The sequence below is a fragment of the Loxodonta africana genome, chromosome 16, assembly GCF_030014295.1.
Source record: "Loxodonta africana isolate mLoxAfr1 chromosome 16, mLoxAfr1.hap2, whole genome shotgun sequence".
Taxonomy (NCBI): domain Eukaryota; kingdom Metazoa; phylum Chordata; class Mammalia; order Proboscidea; family Elephantidae; genus Loxodonta; species Loxodonta africana.
In genome coordinates, this window is record NC_087357.1 from 614379 (window position 1) to 640536 (window position 26158).

Consider the following 26158-nt stretch of genomic DNA (forward strand, 5'->3'; position numbering starts at 1 on the left):
ATACAGCAAAAAAAGTACTTATAGGGGTATATGTAAGTCTTATATTCAAATATTATTTTAAAAAGAAAAGCAGAAAAATTAATGAATGAAGCTTCTATCTTAACAAGGTGAGATAAAAAACATCAAATTAAACCAAATAAAGAAAATAATATAGATAAAAAGTTAGACAAATCAAGACTATCCATAAGAATTAATATTCTTTCTTGGAAAGATTTATAAAATATATAAAACCCTAACGAACTTAACAGAAGAAAAAAAAACCAAAACTATAAATCACAAGTATCAGGAATTAGAAAGGAACTATCAATATAGTACTTCAAGATATTTAAAAAAATAAAATAAAGCAATAAACAAGCAAAATGTTTAATAATAAAGTTGATTTTTGTGAAATAAAAATATTTAAAAAGAAAAAAGATACATAAAAGAGAAACTGAATTTTAAAATATCTTTTAAAGAAATTGAATTTTTATTAATAATATTCCCAAGAAGAATGTCCATGCACAAATTACCTCACCAGGATTTATTTTAAAAACATTTAAGGAACAAGACCAATCTTACAAAATTCTCTCAGGAATAGTTACAAAAAGAATAATTTCTAACTGTATTTGAGTCCATCATAAAAGAAAAGAAAATAGATAAACATCTCTCATAACCATAACTTCAAAAGGTTTAAAGAGAATAATAAACAGAATAAATCAATACATAAAGAATAATAAGCCACGTTGAAGTGTGTTTATACCACATATATAAAGATGGTTAAACATTTAAAAATCAATTAATTTTAAGATACTTCCACATCCACTCATGAAAGAATAACTCCTATTAGATTTGTCCTCCGTCACAAAAACATGAAAACTATGCGAACCAACCATTTTCAGATATTGTACAATAAGCCATGAGTGCCTGTAATCTACAAGAAATATGAAACAAACCAAGTATATCCTATAATCTCCAAGAAATATGGAACAAACCAAGTATATCCTATGACTCTAGAGCAGGGAGATTGTCAAGAAAGCAGAGCCTCATGAACCGATTGAGAAATCAGAGGTTGAATTTAAGGGAGGTCAAGGCTGTTAGAATTTGTAAAGCAGCCTTCAAGAGAGGAAAGACCAGCACTGAGAACTCCAGAAATCAGGAAATGTGTCACCTTGAATCTTTGACTGAATAATAATCTGTATATAAAACAAAAACCCATTGCCGTTGAATCAATTCTGACTTAGAGTGACCCTATAGGACAGGGTAGAACAGCCCCATAGAGTTTCCAAGGAGCACCTGGTGGGTTCAAACTGCTGACCTTTGGTTAGCAGAAGTAGCTCTTAACCACTATGACACCATGGACAAAAATCCATGACTCTAGGGGGGAAAAAATAAGGGGGAAAAAAAACTACCCAGCAGCTATAAACCAAAAAATTCTGAGAGTTCACACAGGTTTGGGAAACAATAAAATTTTATACCCAAAATGGAGAGACCTCATTGACTCCATAGGGCAGTCAGTTTAGTCTCCCTAAAAGGCACACCCTAATAGTTTTTTTAATGGCTTAATAGTTGAGCTAAAGTAACCCTAGAGCATCTTTTGCTGAAAAACATTCCTAATATCCCTTAAAAACAATCTGCAGTAGGATAAAGTTGATATCTTCAAATAACTGTCTACCAAAACAAACACTCATACACTTTAGAAAGACAAAAAGGAAAAATCGGGCGAAAAAAAATCGAAACATAGAACATTAAAACATATATAATGTTTGACATAGAACCAAAAATTTCTAGACAAAGGAAGAAACATAAAAATATGATCCATCACCAGGAGAAGAGTAAGTCAAGAGAAACGTATGCACGTAGGACAGATGAATAAATTAGCAGACATAAACAATAAAATAACTGTCATAAATATTCACATGAATTTAAAGGCAAGCATGAATGTAATGAGAAAAGAAATGGAAAATGGAGAAAAGGAACAGGTGGAAATACTAATATAAAAAATCTGAACTAAAAAAAGACAGGGTGGAATTAAAAGCAGAGTCAGCATTGCAAATGAAAAGATTATGAATTTGAAGATACAGCAATTGAAACAAATGAAATTAAAAAAAAGTAAGTTAAAAACAAAAACAAAAACAGTGACCACTGGAGAAAAATTACAAACATAAATTGAGGAAAAAATCCAGTCTACTAGAAGCAATAATGTTTGAAAAATTCTCAAAGTTGAAGACAACTATAAACCAAAATACCCAATAAGCTCACAAAACCCAAGAAGGATAAACAGAAAACCAAGGCACATTAGTGTAAAAAAAAAAAAAAAGCCTCTGAAAATGAGTGAAAAAGAGAATATTGTCAAAGTCATTAGAGAAAGAGATATTACATTACATGCAAACAAAAGGTTAATTACAGACTTTTTGTCAGAAACAATGTAAACCAAAAAAAGTGAAAGGACAATTTTAAAGTGATAAATAAAATACTGTCAATATAGAATTACGGTACTGGTGAAAATAACTATATTACTGGTGAAAATTAATTAGATGTAGTCAGCACGCATCTTTCCCATTGAATTCAGCTCTAAAACTTGGACAGAATTCTTGAAATAGCTATTAAAGGACACTAAAAAGTAAATAAAAGGAGCCCTGGTGGTCAATGGTTAAGTGCTCAGCTGCTAACAGAAAGGTCAGCAGTTCCTTGGGAGTAAAGACCTGGCAATCTGCTCCCACAATGATCACAGCCTAGGAAACCCTATGTGGCAATTCAAGTCTGTCATATAGGGTTGCTGTCAGTCAGAATTGACTCAACAGCACAACTAGCAAATATTAGCGAGTGCATTGGGGAAGAAGATGAGAATCAAGACTGCTACTGAGGGAGGCGGGGCCAAGATGACGGACTAGGTGGATGCTACCGCAGATCCCTCTTGCAACAAAGACTCGGAAAAACAAGGGAATGGATCACATACATAACAATCTACGAACTCTGAACAACAAGCACAGACTTAGAGACGGAAAACGAACAAATATGGGCAGACAGCGACCGTTTTCAGAACCAGGAGCCAGCGTACCAGGCAGGTGACCTTTGGAGCCCGATCTGGGGCAGAGCCCAGGGGGGCAAACAGCACAGAAGAGGGGCCCACGCCTTCCCCCCGAACCCATCCCGGGAGGAAGTCTAGCTGGTTGGTGCGGGCGGCGTAGCGGCGCAGGCGGAGGGAGAAGCACCCGGGAGGCAGTGACTGATCTGGGAGTGGGGAGAACAGCGTCCCAGCTGGGGAGCCGTCCCGCTGGGAGTTTGGCGGGAAGCGGGCGGGGCGCGAGCGGGGGGGGGTCAGCTATATTTCCCTAAAGCAACCCCAGGGCGGGGCCCACATGATCGTGCGGAGGGACGCACACCCAGTCTGCACATGTGGCGCGGCGCACTGGAGGGAGAAGTCCCCGGGAGGAAGTGACTGGTCTCGGAGCGGGGAAAGCAGCGTCCCAGCCGGGGTGCCGTCCCGCTGGGATTTGGGAGCACGCGCGGGTGGGGCGTGAGCACGGGGTCCATTTTTATTACCCTGAATTGACCCAGGGGGCGGGCCCACTTGGTCGTGTGGGTGACGCCCACCCAGTTCACGCGAGAGGTGTGGCACACTGGAAGGAGAAGTCCCCGGGAGGAAGTGACTGGTCCCGGAGCGGGGAAAGCAGCGTCCCAGCCGGGAAGTCGTCCTGCTGGGATTTGGGCGCGCGCACGGGCGGGGCGTGACCACGGGGCCCAATTATATTCGCCTGAATAGACCCTGGGGGCGGGCCCACCCATTCGTGCGGGAAACGCCCACCCAGTTCGCGCGAGCAGTGCCACGCACCGGAGGGAGAAGTCCCTGGGAGGAAGTGACTGGTCTCCGAGCGGGGAAAGCAGTGTCCCAGCCAGGGACCCATCCCGCCTGGATTTTGGCGGACGGGGGCAGAGCGTGAATGCGGTGTTCAGCTCTATATTCTGTGGTGCTACACTCCTAGCTCTCTGATCCCTCCCCCACCCTCCCCAGGCGGCTCCATTAACATCCGAATACCCGGAGCCAGAGGTAGAATTCAGGTAGGAATCTGACTGCATTTTTTTTTAGCTGATTACCTGGAAAATCTAGTTTCCCAGTGATGGCTCGGAGACAGCAGTCCATATCAAACCACATAAAGAAACAGACCATGACAGCTTCTCCAACCCCCCAAACAAAAGAATCAAAATCTTTCCCAAATGAAGATACAATCCTGGAATTATCAGATACAGAATATAAAAAACTAATTTACAGAATGCTTAAAGATATCACAAATGAAATTAGGATAAATGCAGAAAAAGCCAAGGAACACACTGATAAAACTGTTGAAGAACTCAAAAAGATTATTCAAGAACATAGTGGAAAAATTAACAAGTTGCAAGAATCCATAGAGAGACAGCATGTAGAAATCCAAAAGATTAACAATAAAATTACAGAATTTGACAATGCAATAGAAAGTCAGAGGAGCAGACTCGAGCAATTAGAATGTAGACTGGGACTTCTGGAGGACCAGGGAAACAACACCAACATAGCTGAAAAAAAATCAGATAAAAGAATTTAAAAAAATGAAGAAACCCTAAGAATCATGTGGGACTCTATCAAGAAGGATAACTTGCGAGTGATTGGAGTCCCAGAACGGGGGGGGGGGGGGACAGAAAACACAGAGAAAGTAGTTGAAGAACTCCTGACAGAAAACTTCCCTGACATCATGAAAGACGAAAGGATATCTATCCGAGATGCTCATCGAACCCCATTTAAGATTGATCCAAAAAGAAAAACACCAAGGCATATTATCATCAAACTTGCCAAAACCAAAGACAAACAGAAAAATTTAAAAGCAGCCAGGGAGAAAAGAAAGGTTTCCTTCAAGGGAGAATCAATAAGAATAAGTTCAGACTACTCAGCAGAAACCATGCAGGCAAGAAGGGACTGAAGGAGAAAAACTGCCAACCAAGGATCATATATCCAGCAAAACTCTCTCTGAAATATGAAGGAGAAATTAAGATATTTACAGATAAACACAAGTTTAGAGAATTTGCAAAAACTAAACTAAGACTGCAAGAAATGCTAAAGGAGATTGTTTGGCCTGATGACCAATAATATCAGGTACCAGCACAATACAAGGTCACAAAACAGAACGTCCTGATATCAACGCAACTCAAATAGGGAAAGCACAAAAACAAACAAATTAAGACTAATTCTAAAAAATAAATAAATAAACAAAATAATACACACAACAGGAAATCATGGCAATCAATAGATAAACGATCACAATAATCAAAAAGAGGGACTAAATATAGGAGGCATTGAACTGCCAGATGGAGAGTGATACAAGGCGATATAGAAGGATACAAGTTAGGTTTTTACTTAGAAAAATAGGGGTAAATAAAAAGGTAACCACAAAAAGGAATATCAATTCCATAACTCAAGAAAAAAGCCAAGAAAAACGTAACGACTCAACAAACACAAAGTTAAACATTATGAAAATGAGGATCTCACAAGCTACTAAGAAAAACGTCTCAGCACAAAAAAGCATGTGGAAAAATGAAATGGCCAACAACACAACGAAAAGGCATCAAAATGACAGGACTAAAAACTTACTTATCTATAATTACGCTGAATGCAAATGGACTAAATGCACCAATAAAGAAACAGAGAGTCACAGACTGGATAAAAAAACACGATCCATCTATATGCTGCCTACAAGAGACACACCTTAGACTTAGAGACACAAACAAACTAAAACTCAAAGGATGGAAAAAAATATATCAAGCAAACAATAAGCAAAAAAGAAGAGGAGTAGCAATATTAATTTCTGACAAAATAGACTTTAGACTTAAAACCGCCACAAAGGATAAAGAAGGACACTATATAATGATAAAAGGGACAATTGATCAGGAAGACATAACCATATTAAACATTTACGCACCTAATGACAGGGCTGCAAGATACATAAATCAAATTTTAACAGAATTGAAAAGTGAGATAGACACCTCCACATATATAGTGGGAGACTTCAACACACCACTTTCGGAGAAGGACAGGACATCCAGTAAGAAGCTCAATAGAGACACGGAAGATCTACTTACAACAATCAACCAACTTGACCTCATTGACTTATACAGAACTCTCCACCCAACTGCTGCAAAATATACTTTTTTTTCTAGTGCACATGGAACATTCTCTAGAATAGACCACATATTAGGTCATAAAACAAATCTTTCCAGAATCCAAAACATCTAAATATTACAAAGCATCTTCTCAGACCACAAGGCAATGAAGCTAGAAATCAATAACGGAAAAACTAGGGAAAAGAAATCAAATACTTGGAAAATGAACAATACCCTCCTGAAAAAAGACTGGGTTATAGAAGACATCAAGGAGGGAATAAGGAAATTCTTAGAAAGCAACGAGAATGAAAATACTTCCTATCAAAACCTCTGGGACACAGCAAAAGCAGTGCTCAGAGGCCAATTTATATCGATAAATGCACACATACAAAAAGAAGAGCCAAAATCAGAGAACTGTCCCGACAACTTGAACAAATAGAAAGTGAGCAACAAAAGAACCCATCAGCCACCAGAAGAAAACAAATAATAAAAATTAGAGCTGAACTAAATGAATTAGAGAACAGAAAAACAATTGAAAGAATTAACAAAACCAAAAGCCGGTTCTTTGAAAAAATTAACAAAGCCAAAAGCTGGTTCTTTGAAAAAATTAACAAAATTGATAAACCATTGGCTAGACTGACTGAAGAAATACAGGAAAGGAAACAAATAACCCGAATAAGAAACGAGAAGGACCACATCACAACAGAACCAAATGAAATTAAAAGAATCATTTCAGATTACTACATAGAATTGTACTCTAACAAATTTGAAAACCTAGAAGAAATGGATAAATTCTTGGAACAATACTACCTACCTAAACTAACACATTCAGAAGTAGAACAACTGAATAGACCCATAACAAAAAAAGAGATTGAAACGGTAATCAAAAAACTTCCAACCAAAAAAAGTCCTGGCCCAGACGGCTTCACTGCAGAGTTCTACCAAACCTTCAGAGAAGACTTAACACCATTACTATTGAAGGTATTTCAAAGCATAGAAAAAGACGGAATAGTACCCAACTCATTCTATGAAGCTACCATCTCCCTGATACCCAAACCAGGTAAAGACATTACAAAAAAAGAAAATTTTAGACCTATATCCCTCATGAACATAGATGCAAAAATCCTCAACAAAATTCTAGCCAATAGAATCCAACAACACATCAAAAAAATAATACACCCTGATCAAGTGGGATTTATACCAGGTATGCAAGGCTGGTTTAATATCAGAAAAACCATTAATGTAATCCATCACATAACTAAAACAAAAGATAAAAACCACATGATCTTATCAATAGATGCAGAAAAGGCATTTGACAAAGTTCAACACCCATTCATGATAAAAACTCTTACCAAAATAGGAATTGAAGGAAAATTCCTCAACATAATAAAGGGCATCTATGCAAAGCCAACAGCCAATATCACTCTAAAGGGAGAGAACCTGAAAGCATTTCCCTTGAGAACGGGAACCAGACAAGGATGCCCTTTATCACCGCTCTTATTCAACATCGTACTTGAAGTCCTAGCCAGGGCAATTAGGCTAGACAAAGAAATAAAGGGTATCCAGATTGGTAAGGAGGAAGTAAAGCTATCACTATTTGCAGATGACATGATCATATACATGGAAAACCCTAAGGAATCCTCCAGAAAACTACTGAAACTAATAGAAGAGTTTGGAAGAGTCTCAGGATATAAAATAAACATACAAAAATCACTTGGATTCCTCTACATCAACAAAAAGAACACCGAAGAGGAAATAAACAAACCAATACTATTCACAGTAGCCCCCAAGAAGATAAAATACTTAGGAATAGATCTTACCAAGGATGTAAAAGACCTATACAAAGAAAACTATAAAACTCTGCTACAAGAAATTCAAAAGGACATACTTAAGTGGAAAACATACCCTGCTCATGGATAGGAAGACTTAACATAGTAAAAATGTCTATTCTACCAAAAGCCATTTATACATATAACGCACTTCCAATCCAAATACCAATGTCATACTTTAAGGGGATAGAGAAACAAATCACTAATTTCATATGGAAAGGAAAGAACCCCCGGATAAGCAAAACATTACTGAAAAAGAAGAAGAAAGTGGGAGGCCTCACCCTACCTGATTTCAGAACCTATTATATAGCTACAGTAGTCAAAACAGCCTGGTACTGGTACAACAGGCACATAGACCAATGGAACAGAATTAAGAACCCAGATATAAATCCATCCACGTATGAGCAGCTGATATTTGACAAAGGACCAGTGTCAGTCAATTGGGGAAATAATATTCTTTTTAACAAATGGTGCTGGCAGAACTGGATATCCATTTGCAAAAGAATGAAACAAGACCCATACCTCACACCATGCACAAAAACTAACTCCAAGTGGATCAAAGACCTAAACATAAAGACTAAAATGATAAAGATCATGGAAGAAAAAATAGGATCAACCCTAGGAGCCCTAATACAGGGCATAAACAGAATACAAAACATTACCAAAAATGATGAAGAGAAACCAGATAACTGGGAGCTCCTAAAAATCAAACACCTATGCTCATCTAAAGACTTCACCAAAAGAGTAAAAAGACCACCTACAGACTGGGAAAGAATATTCAGCTATGACATCTCAGACCAGCGCCTGATCTCTAAAATCTACATGATTCTGTCAAAACTCAACCACAAAAAGACAAACAACCCAATCAAGAAGTGGGCAAAGGATATGAACACACATTTCACTAAGGAAGATATTCAGGCAGCCAACAGACACATGAGAAAATGCTCCCGATCATTAGCCATTAGAGAAATGCAAATTAAAACTACCATGAGATTCCATCTCACACCAACTAGACTGGCATTAATCCAAAAAACACAAAATAATAAATGTTGGAGAGGCTGCGGAGAGATTGGAACTCTCATACACTGCTGGTGGGAATGTAAAATGGTACAACCACTTTGGAAACCCATCTGGCGTTATCTTAAACAGTTAGAAATAGAACTACCATACAACCCAGAAATCCCACTCCTCGGAATATACCCTAAAGATACAAGAGCCTTCACACAAAGAGATATATGCACACCCATGTTTATTGCAGCTCTGTTTACAATAGCAAAAAGGTGGAAGCAACCAAGATGTCCGTCAACGGACGAATGGGTAAATAAATTGTGGTATATTCACACAATGGAATACTACGCATCGATAAAGAACAGTGACAAATCTGTGAAACATTTCATAACGTGGAGGAATCTGGAAGGCATTATGCTGAGCGAAATGAGTCAGTTGCAAAAGGACAAATATTGTATAAGACCACTATTATAAGATCTTGAGAAATAGAAAAAACGGAGAAGAACACAGACTTACGTGGTTACAAAGGGGGGAGGGAGGGAGGGAGAGGGCTTTTTATTGATCAATCTGTAGATAAGAACTGCTTTGGGTGAAGGGAAAGACAACACTCAATACATGGAAGGTCAGCCTAATTGGACTGGATTAAAAGCCAAGAGGTTTCCGGGATAAAATGAAAGCTTCAAAGGTCAGCGAAGCAGGGGCTGGCGTCTGGGGAACTTGGTTTGAGGGGACTTCTAGGTCAATGGGCAAAATAATTCTATTATGAAAACACTCTGCATCCCACTTTGAATTGTGGCACCTGGGGTCCTAAATGCCAACAAGAGGCCATCTAAGATACATCAATTGGTCTCAACCCACCTGGAGCAAAGGCAAAGAATACCAAGGTCACACGACAACTAAGAACCCAAGAGACAGAAAGGGCCACATGAACCAGAGACCTACATTATCCTGAGACCAGAAGAACTAGTTGGTGCCCGGCCACAATCGATGTCTGCCCTGTCAGGGAGCACAACAGACAACTCCTGAGGGAGCAGGAGACCAATGGGATACAGACCCCAAATTCTCATGAAAAGACCAAACCTAATGGTATGATTGCGACTAGAGGAATCCCAGAGACAATGCTCCCCAGAACTTCTGATGGCACAGGACAGGAACCAACCCCGAAGACAAATCATCAGGCATGAAAAGGACTGGTCAGTGGGGGGGAGAGAGATGCTGATGAAGAGTGAGCTAATTAAATCAGGTGGACACGGGAGAGTGTGTTGGCATTTAGGACCCCAGGCGCCACAATTGACTGGAGGGGGGATGGGAAGATAGAGAGAGAGGAAAGATGGCAAAATTGGCACGAAACGAGAGACTGTAAGGGCTGACTCAATAGGGGGAGAGCAAGTGGGAGAAGGAAGTAAGATGTATGTAAACCTGCATGTGACAGACTGGAATGGTAAATGTTCACTTGAAGCTTAATAAAAATTAAAAAAAAAACAAACTACTACTGAACTGACCATTTACCATTGTTTTCCTTCTGTACACCCCTAACAAGAGCCAGTGCAAACCAAACCCCAAAAGTGTACGTCAATATGAACAGAGAAAACTACTTCAATTGGAGGATCTGTGGTCTCAGGTTGTTGTTGTTAGGTGTCGTTGAGTTGGTTCCGACTCATAGTGACCCTATGTACAACAGAACTAAACACTGCCCGGTTCTGCGTCATCCTCAACAGTTCTTATTATGCTTAAGCCCATTGTTGCAGCGACTATGTCAATCCATTTTATTCTTTCTGTTTTCCGCTGACCCTCTACTTTACCAAGCATGATGTCCTTCTCCAGGGACTGATCCCTCCTGACAACATGTCCAAAGTATGTAAGAGGATGTCTACCCATCCTTGCTTCTAAGGAGCATTCTGCTTGTACTTCTTCCAAGACAGATTTTTTCCTTCTTTTAGCAGTCCATTGTATATTCAATATTCTTCTCCAACACCACAATTCAAAGGTATCAATTCTTCCAGTTTCCTTATTCATTATGCAGTTTTCACATGAACAGGAGGTGATTGAAAATACCATGACTTGGGTGAGGCTCACCTTAGTCTTCAAGGTGACATCTTTCCTTTTCAACACTTTAAAGAGATCTTTTGCAGCAGATTTGCCCAATGCAATGTGTCTTTTGATTTCTTGACTGCTGCTTCCGTGGGTGTTGATTGTGGATCCAAATAAAATGAAATTCTTGACAACTTCAATCTTTTCTCCAATTACCATGATGCTGTTTATTGGTCCAGTTGTGAGGATTTTTGTTTTCTTTACGTTGAGGTATAATCCATACTGAAGGCTGTGGTCGTTGATCTTCAGTAAGTGCTTTAAGTCCTCTTCACTTTCAGCAAGCAAGATTGTGTTATCTGCATAACGTAGGTTGTTAATGAATCTTCCACCAATCCTTATGCCCCATTCTTCTTCATATAGTCCAGCTTCTCATATTATTTTCTCAGCATACAGATTGAATAAATACGGTGAAAAGATACAACCATGAGGCACACCTTTCCTGACTTTAAACCATCCAGTATCTCCTCTTCATCTATGTACAGGTTCCTTGTGAGCACAAGTAAGTGTTCCGGAATTTCAATTCTTTGCAATGCCATCCATAATTTGTTATGATTCACACAGTCAAATGCCTTTGTATAGCCAATAAAACACAGGTAAACATCTTTTCTGGTATTCTCTGCTTCAGCCAAGTTCCATCTGACATCAGCAATGATAGCTCTGTTTTCACATCCTCTTCTGAATCTGGCTTGAATTTCTGGCAGTACCCTGTCAATGTATTGCTCCAGCCACTTTTGAATGACCTTAAGCAAAATTTTACTTGTGTTTTTTTTTTTTTTACTATTAATGATATTTTTCGATAATTTCTGCTTTTGATTGGATCACCCTTTTTGGAAATAGGAATAAGTATAGATCTCTTCCATTTGGTTGGCAGTAGTCTTCCAAATTTCTTGTAATAGATGAATGAGTACTTCCAATAATGCATCCATTTGTTGCAACATCTCAATGGGTATTCCATCAATTTCTGGAGACTTGTTTTTCGCCAGTGCCTTCGCTGCAGTTGGACGTCTTCCTTCAGTACCATTGGTTCCTCCTCATATGTTACCTACCAAAGTGGTTTGAACATTGACCAATTCTTTTTGGTATAGTGACTGTGTATTCCTTCCACCTTCTTTTGATGCTTCCTGAGTTGTTTAATATTTTCCTTGTAGAATCCTTCAATATTAGAACTTGAGACTTGAATTTTTCCCTCAGTTCTTTTAGCTTGAGAAGTGCAGGGTGTGTTCTTTTCCTTGGTTTTCTATCTCCAGGTCTTTGCACATGTAGTTATAATACTTTGTCTTCTCAAGCAGCCCTTTGAAATCTTCTGTTCAGTTCTTTTACTTCATCATTTCTTCCTTTTTGCTTTAGCCGCTTGATGTTCAAGAGCAAGTATCAGAGTCTGTTCTGAATCCATTTTGGTCTTTTCTTTCTTTCCAGTCTTTTTGATGACCTCTTGCTTTCTTCATGGATGATGTCCTTGATGTCATTCCACAACTCATCTGGTCTTTGGTCATTAGTGTTCAACAAGTCAAATCTATTCTTGAGATGATCTCTAAATTCAGGTGGGATATACTCAAGGTGGTACTTTGGCTCTCATTGACTTGTTCTAATTTCCTTCAGCTTCAGCTTGAAACTTCCATATGAGCAATTGATGGTCTGATCTGCAGTCAGCCCCTGGCTTTGTTCTGATTGTTGATATTGAGGTTTTCCGTTATCTCTTCCCACAGATGTAGTTGATTTGGTTCCTGTGTATTCCATCTGGTGAAGCCCATGTGTATAGTCTCTATTTATGGTAAAAAAAAGGTTTTGCAATGAAGAAGTTGTTGGTCATGCAACATTATATCCTGCAATCTCTGGCATCATTTCTATCACCAAGGCCATATTTTCCAACTACAGATCCTTCTTCTTTGTTTCCAAATTTCACCTTCCAATCTCCAGTAATTATCATTGCATCCTGATTGCATGTTCAATTAATTTTAGACTGCAGAAGTTGATAAAAATCTTCAATTTTTTCATCTTTGGCCTTTGGTTGGTATGTAAATTTGAATTATAGTCGTTTAACTGGTCTTCCTGGCAGGCGTATGGGTATTATCCTATCACTGACAGTGATGTACTTCAAAATAGGTCTAGAAATGTTCCTTTTGATGATGAATGCAATGCCATGTCTCTTTAAGTTATCGTTCCTGGCATAGTAGACCATATGATTATCTGATTCAAGGAAACAAAGGACTGGGGAGATCATGAAGAAGGCAAGGCTTGAGGAAGTGAGTCAATAAAGTTTTTTATGAATTCTTGGGTTCACTACTAAAATGTACATGCAAAGATATGATAAGGAATGGCATAATAAAGGCTATGAGGAGTGAAGAAAGAGACAGAAAACTGCTCAGGTTCCTGACTGGTTACCAGCTAGTGCAGAATAACACTGATCAGAGCAACACTACAAAGATTACAAAATGGAAATAACATTGAAGCCACAACCTCCAGAAAGGTGGTCAGAATTTGTGGACTAAACTCAACTGGGTTGATTCTCTGGTAAAATTAAAATTTAATATACTCTCCATAGGATTTAAACAAAACTCAGAGTCTCATAATATTCAAAATGTTCAGGACAAAGTACAAAGCTATGCAGCATACAGGGAACTGGGAAAAATCCCCTTGTGCACAGGAAAAGATAATTAACAGTTGAAAATACCCACCACAAATTTGGGAAAAGACATAAATTTACAGACTGAAATAGGTCAGTGAAAGCCAAGATGAACAAACCAAAGAAAACCATGTTCAGGAACATGGTAAATCAAACTGCTGATAACTAATGACAAAATTAAAAAAAAAAAAAATCCTGAAAACAGACAAAGCAAAATACATCACCAATAAGCATTAACATTAAGGAATCAGTAATTGACATGACTGCAGATTTCTAATCTGAAACACCTGGAGGCCAGAAGGAAGTGGCACATATTTTAAGTACTGGAAAAGAAATGTGAACCTTAATAGCCAGTGAAAATATTCTCCAGGAATGAAGATAAACATCTTCTCAAACACTAAGATTATCTGTTGCCATCAGAACTATTTAAAGAAAAAAAATCAAATCTGCTAAAAAAAAAAAAAAAGATCTTCCAACAAATGGGAATGATACCAGATGAAACCTGGAACATCAAAAATGAAAGGAGAACAATGGAAATGATAAACCTTTTGGGAAATATACCATTCATGTCCCCTGACGTTTAAAAAAATACCCCTGGGAACTCTTATTCATGGATGGTGGGAATGCAAAATTTTACAATAACTTTGGGAGATAATTTGGCAGTTTCTTAAAAAATAAAACATAGGCTTACTGTGTTGTTATTGCTATGTTGAAAATATATGTCTACAAAAATGTCTGCACATGAATGTTTATAGCAGCTTTGTTTATAATGGCCCCAAATTGGAAGCAACCAAGATGTCCTTCAATAGGTAAATGGATAAACAAACTGTGGTACATCCATCAATGGGGTATTATTCAGTGATAAAAAGAAATGAGTTATCAAGCTATGAAAAGAGAAGAGGGAACCTTAAAACCATATTGTGAAGTGAAAGAAACTAATTTGAAGAAGGTTCATAGTGTATGTTTCCAGCTATATGGCATCTGGAAAAGGTAAATCTATAGAGACACTAGAAAGATCAGTGATTCCCAGGGTTCAGGAGGAGGGGGATAAAGAGGTAGAACGAAGGGCATTCTGTATGATACTGTAATGGTGGACATATGATATTATACATTTGTCAAAATCCGTAGGACTATATAACACAATAATGAACCCTAGTGTAAACTATAACCAAAAACCAAACCTGTTGCCATCTAGTCAATTCCAGCTCATGGAGGCTCCATGTGTTACAGAGTAGAACTATGCCCCATAGGGTTTTCTTGGTTATAATCCCTACAGAAGCAGATCACCAGGCCCTTCTGTGGTGCCACTGGATGAGTTTGAACCATCAACATTTAAGTTAGTAGTGGAGAACAAACCATGTGCACCACCCAGGGACCTATGTAAAATATAAAAAACCAAAAGCAAACCCAGTGCTGTCGAGTCAATTCTGACTCATAGTGACCCTATAGGACAGAGTAGAACTGCCCCATAGAGTTCCCAAGGAGCGCCTGGCGGATTCGAACTGCCGAGGCTTTGGTTAGCAGCTGTAGCACTTAACCACTAGGCCACTAGGGTTTAGTTAATAATAATGTATCAATATTGGTTTATCGACTGTAAGAAATATGCCATGTGAATGCAAGACATTAATAATAGAAAAAAAACAGTGTGTGCTGGGGGGGAGAGGTAATATAAGGAAACTCTGTATTTCCTGTAGATTTTTTTCTTATCTAAAACTACTCTGAAAATGAGAGTCTATAAAATAAAATAAACACAAAAAGAAAAAATACATTTGTTAGATGAAAGCAAAAATTATAATGTTGTTTTCAATGTATGTAAATTTGATATATAAGACAAATATAAGGGGGGAAGATATAAAACCTTTGAGGTGGTAAATACATTAAAAAAGTGGTAAAATATTGACTCTTAGCAGACTGTGAGAAGTTAAGTATATATATTGCCCCTAAAGCATCCACTAATACACACACACACACACAGATACATAGTCACCATTTTTTTTGTTGTTTGGAGCCGTTGAGTTGATTCCAACTCATGCTGACCTCATGTGACAGAACAGAACTGTTGCGTGGTTCTCTAGGCTGTCATCTTTCTGGGAGCAGGTTGCTAGGTCTTTTCTCCCACAGAGTTTCTGGGGGGCTTTGAATCACCAGTCTTACAGTTAGCAGTTGAGTGCTTAACTGTTGTGCCACCAGGGCTCCTTGTAGTCACAATAGATAAATAAAAATGATTTATAAAATGATATAAATAAAAATGGTATTAAAAATGATATACTCATAACCTAAGAGAAATAAGAAAAGAAAAAAAAAAAGAAAGAAAAGAAAAACAAAATAAAAAACTTTTGAAAGCTACCAGAGAAAATGTCACATTATATATTGGGCAACAACAATTTTCATAACTGTGGACTTCTCTTCAGAAACTATGGGGGCAATGTTTTAAAGTGTTGTTGGGGAGGGGCCCAAAATGCTATCTTTAGGAAGAATACAATTTAAAATTTCAGAAAAATAAAACACTTTGCTAGTAAAGGAAAACTAAGAGAATGTATTATGCCAAATTTCCACTCTATGAAATGTTAAAGGAGGTTCTTTATGCTAAAAGCAGATGATAATCATAAAGTAGGATCTGCAGAGATGTATGAAAAATACTGGCATTGGCAAATATAAAGACAATTTTTATTCTCTTATTCTCTTTGAAATATAAGCAACTGTTTGAAGCCAAAATTATAAAGCTGTGTCTGATGGTTAAGATTGTGTGTCAGCTTGGCTGGGCCATAATTTTCAGTGTTTTGGCAGTCATATAATGTTGTGATCACTTCCCCGATGAAATTTAATATGTGATCACCCCCCATGGTGGAATCTGCTAAGTGGTACCTGTGGGAGCAGGACCTGTGGCAGCTTGCAGCCCCCTCAGCCTGCATCTTTCTGCCCTCTGCCACCTGCTTCCTTCCTGTTCACCTTGCCAAGGCTTTTGGCTTGTTCTGGATTCTACAGCTGCCTCTTATTCATCTGACCTCAAGTTCTTGGGACTTGAACTAGCAGCTTACCTGCCAATCTTGGGTTCTTCAGCCCCTGAAGCTAGGTTAATCAGGAGAAGCCTTGTGGTCTTGCCTGCTGATCTTGGGATTCCTCGGTCTTCACAGCCTGTGAGGAAGAATCCTGCTCTCCAAATAACAATCTCAGGTTCGCCGGCCCCTGCAGCTAAGTGAGTCAGGAGAAGCCCTATCCTGATCCACAGATGGGACATTGCAGCCTCTACAATTGCGCAAGGTGTTGCCTTGATACAAATCTCTCTCTGTATATACATACTTATATGCTTTACTGGTTTTGCTTCGCTAGAGAACCCAGCCCAAGACACTGTGTTTTGGACTTTATATAGGATAAACACAGTAGCAAATTTGTCAATACACCTACATGGTCACAAGGTTTCTAGAGTTTGCATGAAGTGATACACTACTAACTAAAATACCCTATGAAAAGTTAAGAAAGAGTATATATTGTTTTCTTCAAGAATAATCACTAAAAATTAATACAAATTTTTATGCCTAAAAATCTAACGAATACATAAACATTGATTTTTAAAAAGTAACATAAGTGGCTGTTGAATATTTTCAAATACTTTTCCTGCATCTAAGGAGAGACATCAGGGTTTTCTTCATTATTTATACATAGCAGGTACGGAAAGGGTTTAAGACATCATTATTACCAGCTAGGAGCCCTGGTGAGGCAATGGTTAAATCACTTGGCTGCTATCTGAAAGATTTGAAGCCACCAGCCGCTCTGCAGGAGAAAGATGTGGCAGTCTGCTTCCGTAAAGATTTACAGCTTTGGAAACCCTATGGGGAAGTTCTACTGTGGCCTATTGGGTTGCTATGAGTCATAATTCGAAATGGCAATGGGCATCACGAACTGTCCATTGGCTCACACTGTATCACTTAAGTATTGTTATTTTGCAGCAGCAACGGTTTAATCATTAATTAAAGGAAATGAGAAATTTTGTGTAGCGTCATGTTAAGATGAATGAGCAAATTAATGATATGTGAAAAAATGGAAAAGCACAGGTCTTAAAATACTTGACAAAAAATTCTCAAATCATAAAAATGTTATTTATGTTTTCTTCAGTGATTTGGAGACTTCCTGTCCTCTTTCTCTAAGTTGTTTCATTGTAACTCAGAATTTGCTTGTAAATAAAGTTTTTGGTAACCTGCAATATAATCAGTGGATATCAGTTTAGAACTATGCTCTGTTATTACTAAGATGTTTTGCAGTGTTTTAACTTACCATCTATACTGAACAAATCAAACATATTTTACTATAGGGAAACTGCTTGAACAAAGGTACCAGCCAACCTTCTATGAAGACACAGAATATGACTGTTGAGAGTTTGGATTTTTTTTTTTTTGTAAGATTGTTTCTTCCTTAAAATGTTAGTTGAGGGATCTTTTTATATTTTAGAGTAGAGGTCAGCCAAATTCAGTTGCACCCATATGTTTACATATTGTCTATAGCTGCTTTAATACTACAAAGGCAAGTTGGAGAGGAATGGAGAGAGGGTATTTCTTTTCATCTGCTTCTTGGGGTGTTTTTTTCCTTTGGTCCTAACTCCTGCTAGCCAAACCCCAGCATGAATCTCACTCTTGAAGAAATTCCAGGGCTTCAAAGATCTTTTCCACAACCTCCCCCTGTGCGTTGAAATCGTAGGTAATTGCTATGACTGTCTGCTATTGCTAATCTCTGCTACTTCAACATCACGTGCTTTTATTTTTTTCATTTCCTTCATTGACTGCTTAGCCTATTCACTTTATGAATTTTCCTCTGTTTGGATTAGAAGGGTTTCTGTATTCCTAAGTGAATCCTGATTTACCACAGCATAATTTAATTACAGTAGAGGCAAGAAATAAATTACTCAAAGTAAGGGTTGTAATTAATTCAAATGAAAAATAATAAATAGCCCTGGGTATAAATCATGAAGATAAAAGAAGAATCAAGTACTTCTTGTCCAATTATGTTTATTACTCTTTTCTGTCAGTAGATTAGCTCAAATGTCTTCCAGAGAAGACTTCTAACTTTCCAAATGTCTGATAAGTTTACTAATTGATATTTCTTCTCTCATTTTTCTTTCTGCATTGTAACACAAAATGCTTGGCTGGTGAAAGGAACTGTGAGTCCCTGGTGAATACCCTGCAGAGGGAATGCCCACCACTTTAGTTTCTCTCCCCACAAGAGAATTTCTCTGAGGATCTGCCCCACAGCTATTTGTTGGTCCAATCAATGAAAAAGTAAACCAAGAATAAAAAATAAGAGATAGACTACAACTTATACTAGTACTTGTTCATCTTAGCAAGTTGAAACTTGATCTGGGCAGCGAGGAAATGCAGAAAGACTTCTTGTGAAACAAAGGTTTGCTTTCTTTCCTTTCATATTTTTGTTTCTTCATGCATGTGCTTGACTTTACACATAGGAAAGTGTTTAATAACATAAGAAGTAGCATTCATTCTTGATGATATTTTATATTTGCCTAATGTTTATTCTCCATACCCTTTTGTTTTAGATTGTATTAGTTACATTTCTCCCCTTTTTTCTTTTGTACTGTCCTAATCAGAAACTTATTATGTAAAATATGAAGTTTTCTAGCTGAGGGGCTCTGTAACAGGTACTTTTGACCATTCCTCTGCTTTCTAGAATCAATTGACATCTACCTTCAGCTTTAATTTTTTTCAAAAAAGTAGAATTTATAATTGGACCAAATTAATTCTAATATATTTCTATAGAGCCAAACTGCATTAAAATAATGTCAATAACAATAATGAAAATTACAACATGGCAATTTCATAGTATGAGAATTGTTGAATTTATAATTTGTCAGGTTTTCTTTTTTTGTACATTTAATGGTAAAGCATTGAAGAGAAAACTAGTACACTGATCAATCTCATGATCCATACAAGTCTCTTAAATCTGTTTTTGTCTCAGTTACCCTGTTCATAAAGTTAGAATAAAAAATTACTTTCTTTCTCTACCTCTCCACTGTATTTTATTTAAGAATATTTTATAGTCATAGCAAGATAAACTGAAGTAAATGTAACTCAAGTTTGTGTTAATAGATATTTATTACATTTTTTCATTTACAACCATCTTTGAGCTGAATTGTCCTGTGTGCCTTCTGTTATTCATATGCATAGAACTTTTGATTTGTAATTAGGTTTGTCTATATCTGAAAAGACAGAAAACTCACTGACCAAGACCTTAGAACTCTCCAGTTGCATTCCAATCTGCAAAATCTAAAGGGAAAAAAAGAGGGAAAGAAGGAAAGAAGAAAGGAAGACAATAAAAGCCTCATTTCAACAAATTTAATGAATATAAGCAAGAATCACTTCTGCTTTTAGCACATGGACTGTGCTGCTAAGATTATATACAATCATAGGGACAAAAATGTTGGAAGAAACAAAGATATGAAGCTAATGTGTAACAGGACAAAGCTTTGATTTATCAAGATTATTTATTATAATGACTGATGCCATCCTGAGACTATCAATTGAGCCAGGTTTTCACTCTGAATAAAAATCTAAAATGACTCAGGCTATCAGGGAGATACATCCTTCAGTCAGGGAGGCAACTTTTCACTGGCAGAAAACTGATAATGAATCAAGCAATAAAAAACAGCTGTTGGTTTCAGATATTTCCCTAGAATATCCATTTTTCTAGAGCACGCCTAGAGGGCTAATCTGCTTCATTTGCAAATAAGTATATTGCATATTGCATAGCTAATCAATCAAATTGTACTGTTCACTAGGAAAACCTGTTCACATCGTAACCCAGTCTTTGAACATTCATTGCTGTTTTGGAAAATATAGGAAACAATATGACGAAGGAAAATTTTTTCTCTGCTGGTTCATCGGTTGCGTTATTTTTACTAAAAAAAAAAGTATTCCGATTATTTCTTTTTTTTGTCCCTCTTGTTGCACCTATACCTCAGGCATGAAGAATGAGCTGAATAGGAATTACTCAGAGGTGACTGAGTTCATTCTACTGGGCCTCAGAACCCCTCCAGAGCTACAGATGCTCTTATTCCTAGCGTTCTTGCTAATCTACATTGTCATTGTGGTCGGAGATATCAGCATGATATTCGTCATTTGGGTGGACTCCAGGCTTCACACCCCTATGTATTTTTTCCTTAGAAACTTGTCCTATTTAGACCTCCGCTACTCCACTGACATTGCTCCTAAAACTCTGGCCAACTTCTTGTCTAATGAAAAGAAAATTTCTTACAATGGCTGTGCAGCCCAATTTTTCTTCTTCGCCCTCTTTGCCACAACTGAATGCTTTCTTCTGGCTGTGATGGCATTTGATCGATTCTCAGCCATTTGCTCTCCTCTCCTTTACCCAGTGCACATGTCCCAGAAGGTCTGTGTTTGGTTGGTAACTGGCTCCTATATCTGTGGAGTCATTAACTCCGTAGTACAAACAGGTTTCACCTTGAGTTTGCATTTCTGTGAAGAAAACAGAAATTTGGACCACTTTTTCTGTGATGTCCCAGCCCTGAGTGAGATCTCATGTGTTGACACCTTTGTGAATGAGATTGTGCTGTTTGTTTTCTCTGCTTTTATCATCATCGCTATGACAAAGGCGATTCTGGTATCTTACGCTTATATCCTCTCCACTGTCTTGAAGATCCCCTCATCTCAGGGCAGGAGTAAGACCTTCTCCACCTGTGGTTCCCATATAGCAGTGGTGAGTTTATTCTATGGGACTGTGTTCTTCACGTATGCTCAACCTGGGGCCATCACCTCACCCCAGCAAAACAAGATCATTGCTGTGTTCTACACAGTTATAATTCTAATGCTGAACCCTCTAATATACAGTCTGAGAAACAGAGATGTGAGAGATGCTGTGAAAAGAAAATTATGTGGGAAATGATCCTCTCACTGATGTTTTTAAGGCCATCATTTAGTGGACACAATTTATTTTCCAAGATTTCTAGTTCAAAATATGTCTGGTTCCAGAATTTTTATATCTAAATATGTACTCAGTGTATGGCATGTGAAATACTGTAAAAATGTAGTTTTGCAACCTAGAAACAACCACTGTAAGCATTTTATTCTACTTTCTTATAATATTTATTAATCAAATGTAAATTATATTAGTGTATATATATATATATGTACACACATGCATGTATATGTATTTCAAAATTGGGACCACACTTCAGGAATTTTTTCATTGTTATCTTTTCACTTAACTCATTTTCTGTACAAAAAAACATTTATCAATGTTATTAAATATTCTATAAATGTATGAATTTTGATGTTTTCTGCTTAAACGGCACCTTTCACTACTCATTTCCTGCACTGCAGTGGGATAGGAAATGATTCAAATGTTTATCTATGTGGGATCACAATGACAACAGCATCTCAAAGGGTTAGATGAGAGGCTCAGGAGGCAGTTACTGTATGCTGATGGTTGTGGAGTAAAGGGAGAGCAAGAACAGCTACACAACCTGAATGTAAACAATGGTACTGGATTGTACTTGTAGAATTTGTTGGAAGGGTATATCTTTTTTCATGTATGAGTCTGAATTGACTCAATTGCAACGGGTTTGGTTTTTTTTTTAATGTATATTTTCATAAAAACATTAAAAAAGATCTTTGGTATTTTGATAGAAATTGCATTAAACTTGTATATAAACCTGGGGAAAATTGACATCTTTGCTATGTTGAATTTTCCAATCCTTGAGCACCGTATGTCTCCCAATTTATTTAGATCTTTGGTTTGCTTTGTCAGCATTCTCTAGTTTTAATCATATAAGTCCTATAGATGTTCTATTTACCACTATTTTTATTTTAGCAGTTCTATATGGTATTACGGTATTATATTTGATGTACATGTGTTCATTGCCAATATATAAACTACAATTTTTTTAAAGATATTTTTAGAAGTTTGAGGTTTCCAGAAAATTTGGAAAGATAATACAGAGTTCCCATCTACTCTACACACAGTTTTCTTTATTGTTAACATTTACATTAGTATACTAAATTTGTTATGCTTAGTAAAACAATATTGATATATTAACTAAAGTCCATACTTTATTCCGGTTTCTTTATTTGTTATTTGATGTCTTTTTTCTGTTCCAAGATTCCAACCAGGATACTACAGTGGTTAAGAGCTCAGGCTGCTAACTAAAAGGTTGGCAGTTTGAATCCACCAGCTACTCCTTGGAAACCCTATGGGTAGTTCTACTCTGTCCTATAGGGTCACTTTGAGTCAGAATTGACTTGACAGCAACCGGTTTAGTTTTTTAGTTTGATTCAATGACCTTAGCAGTATTTAGGAGTACTTGTTATGTATTTTATAGACTGTCTTTTTTATTGGAATTCATCTTATGTTTTTCTGAAGATTAGATTGAGGTTGTGGGTTGCTGGGAGGAAGATCACAAGGGTAAGTGCCATTTTCATCACATCTATCAAGAGTAAATACTGTCATCCTGAGTTATCACTGTTGATGTTGACCTTAATCACCCAGCTAAGATAAGTGTTTGTCAGGTTTTTCCACTGTAATGTTACTCTTTTTCTTCTGCTTTCCATATTACACTCTTTGGATGGAAGTTGTCATGCATAACTATGCTTAAGTAACGGGGAGCTATGTTTAACCTTTGTGGTGGCAGAGAATTATTTGGAATTCTTCTGCAGGGGAGGATTGCCTGTTCTTCATTTATTAAAGTATTCAGTCATGTATTTATATTGGTGTGGGCTCATGACTATTTATTTTGTACTTTGAGTTATAATCCAATCCTTTGTGGTTTTTTTGCTCAAATTATTCCAGATTTGCCACTGGAAGTTCTTTCAGTTGGCTTCTGTGTTTCCTTGGCATATCTTATTTACATTCATTATTATAAACTATTATTTATCTTTATTTTGCCATTTTAAATATTTTTTTATTCTTTCTGCATTCCTCCTTTTTGTATTTTTCTATTGAGAAAATAATTTCCTGCTATTTACCTCTTTAAAAAGAATAAGCCTATATTATGTCAATTGTATTTATATTTAGCTTACAGTGCTACATTTTTTACCTTTTAAATTTTATAACCAAATTATTATAGCTCATTTTTCATGAGCTTTTGTAAAAATTATACATGTTTTTCAGTTGTCTTTGCACTATAAATAAATACCCTGGCATGTGAGAAACTTGTTTTTTTTTCCTGAAAATGGTTTGTATCGTTATAACAGATGTTGTTATTGTTCGGTGCTGTTGAGTCGGTTCCGACTCGTAGCAACCCTGTGTACAACAGAATAAAACACTGCCTGGTCCTGCACCATGCCCACAATCCTTATGTTTAAGGCCACGTTGCAACCACTGTGTCAGTCTGTCTCATTGAGGGTCTTCCTCTTTTTTATTGACCCTGTATTTTACCAAGCATGATGTCCTTCTCCAGGGACTGATCTCTCCTGACAACATGTCCAAAGTATGTAAGTTGTAGTCTTGCTCTCCTTGCTTCTAAGAAGCATTCTGGTTGTACTTTTTCCAAGACAGATTTGTTCATTTTTTTGGCAGTCCATGGTATATTCAATATTCTTCCCCAACACCACAATTCAAAGGTGTCAATTTTTCTTCTGTCTTCCTTATTCATCATCTAGCTTTCACATGCATGGGATGCAATTGAAAATACCATGGCTTGGGTCAGGCACACCTTGGTCTTCAAGGTAACATCTTTGCTTTTCAGCACTTTAAAGATGTCTTTTGCAGCAGACTTGCCTGATGCAATGCATCTTTTGATTTCTTGATTGCTGCTTCCATGGATGTTGATTGTGGACCCAAGTAAAATGAAATCCTTGACAACTTCAACCTTTTCTCCATTTATTGTGATGTTGCTAATTGGTCCAGTTGTGAGAATTTTTCTTTTCTTTATGTTGGGGTGCAATCCATACTGCAGGCTGTGGTCTTTGATTTTCATCAGTAAGTGCTTCAAGTTCTCTTCACTTTCAGCAAGCAAGCCTGTGTCATCTGCATAACACAGGTTGTTCATGAGTCTTCCATTGATCCTTATGCCCCATTCTTCTTCATATAGTCCAGCTTCACAGATTATTTGCTCAGCATACAGATTGAATAGGTATGGTGAAAGGATACAACTCTGATGCACACCCTTCCTGACTTTAAACCACACGGTATGCAGTATCCCCTTGTTCTGTCCGAACAACTGCCTCTTGATCTATGTACAGGTTCCTCATGAGCACAATTAAGTGTTCTGAAATTCCCATTCTGGAAAACTACTGCCTATCCCTAAATTCATCCTTCTGTCTCACAGAAACTAACCATTACCCTGATGTTGTGCTAAGTACATTTTGTTTTTTTAGAAAAAAGCAATTCTATCATCTCTGTGTATTTTACTAAACAATATATTGTTTAGTTCTAAAAGTTAAAATAGTACGCACAAGTCTGTCTTGAATGTGTGTTGTTTTATATTTTTTATTTTTATATCTCTTTTCCTAACTTTCATTCTTAGCTGTAGATCAAAGCAAATTATGTCTGTGAGGTAAAATAAAAGTATCCAGTTGATCCAAGCCAAAGGAAGTGGAGTGGGGAGAAGAATCTGTACCCATCAGGAAAAGTTAAGTTCAGAAAGAAACTAGGCGAAGTCTATCTGACAATTGTCTTCAGATTAAAACAATAATATCTTGCAATTTACTGTATGTGAATTGTACTTTAATAAAGTAATATAAAAAGAGGAAAAGAATATCAACATGCACATTGGAGACGTGCCTTTGATGTGTCTATTTCTTGAGTTACAATGATAAGCTCCAGTGATGCACTCTGGATTGAAGTCTTCTACATCTATCATAGAGCTGCCATCTTGGAATCTCACTTTGTCATCCTCACTTAGATTCTCTGTCTCTCTCCTGTTGGCTGTATTGAACATCTGTCACATTCTTGGTTTAGTCTCCCTTTTGGTAGAAGCTATCCTACAGAAACCTCTTGATAAGAGTGTGTGTGATGTATATTTTTGAACTTTGTTGAAAATCCTACCCTTATACTTGATTAATAGTTTGACATGGTACAAGGTTCTATGTTGGAAATAATTTAACTTCAGAATTTTGAAGACCTTCTTTTCTTTATTTGTATTATTGATTCCTGTATTACAATGAAGAATCAAAAGCCATTCTAATACATGCCATGTTTTTTCTTCTAAAGCGTGTGAAATTTTATAACGATGTGTCCTTAGGTCAGTTTTCGTCCATTTTTTTTGAATTATGGTAGCTGTTGTCGTCGTCAATTCAAACTCATAGCAACTCTATAGGACAGAGTGGAAATGTCCCATAGAGTTTCCAAGGAGTGGTTGGTGAATTCAAACTGCTTACATTTTGGTTAGCAGTTGAGCTCTTAACCACTACACCACCAGGCCTCCTGAATTACAGTACCAAAAAACCAAAACCCAATAGTGTAAAGTCAATTCCAACTCATAGTGACCCTGTGGGACAGAGTAGAACTGCCTCATAGGGTTTCCAAGGAGCACCTGGTGCAG

At 37.3% G+C, this 26158-nt stretch overlaps 1 protein-coding gene across 1 annotated transcript; it reads left to right on the forward strand.

The window, feature by feature from the left end:
- Positions 1-20556: 20556 nt before the first annotated feature.
- Positions 20557-21789, forward strand: LOC100663784 (olfactory receptor 9S13-like). The gene has a single exon (XM_003423686.3). It carries the CDS (start codon positions 20623-20625, stop codon positions 21559-21561), a length of 939 nt encoding a protein of 312 aa, XP_003423734.2. The 5' UTR covers positions 20557-20622; the 3' UTR covers positions 21562-21789.
- Positions 21790-26158: the final 4369 nt, after the last annotated feature.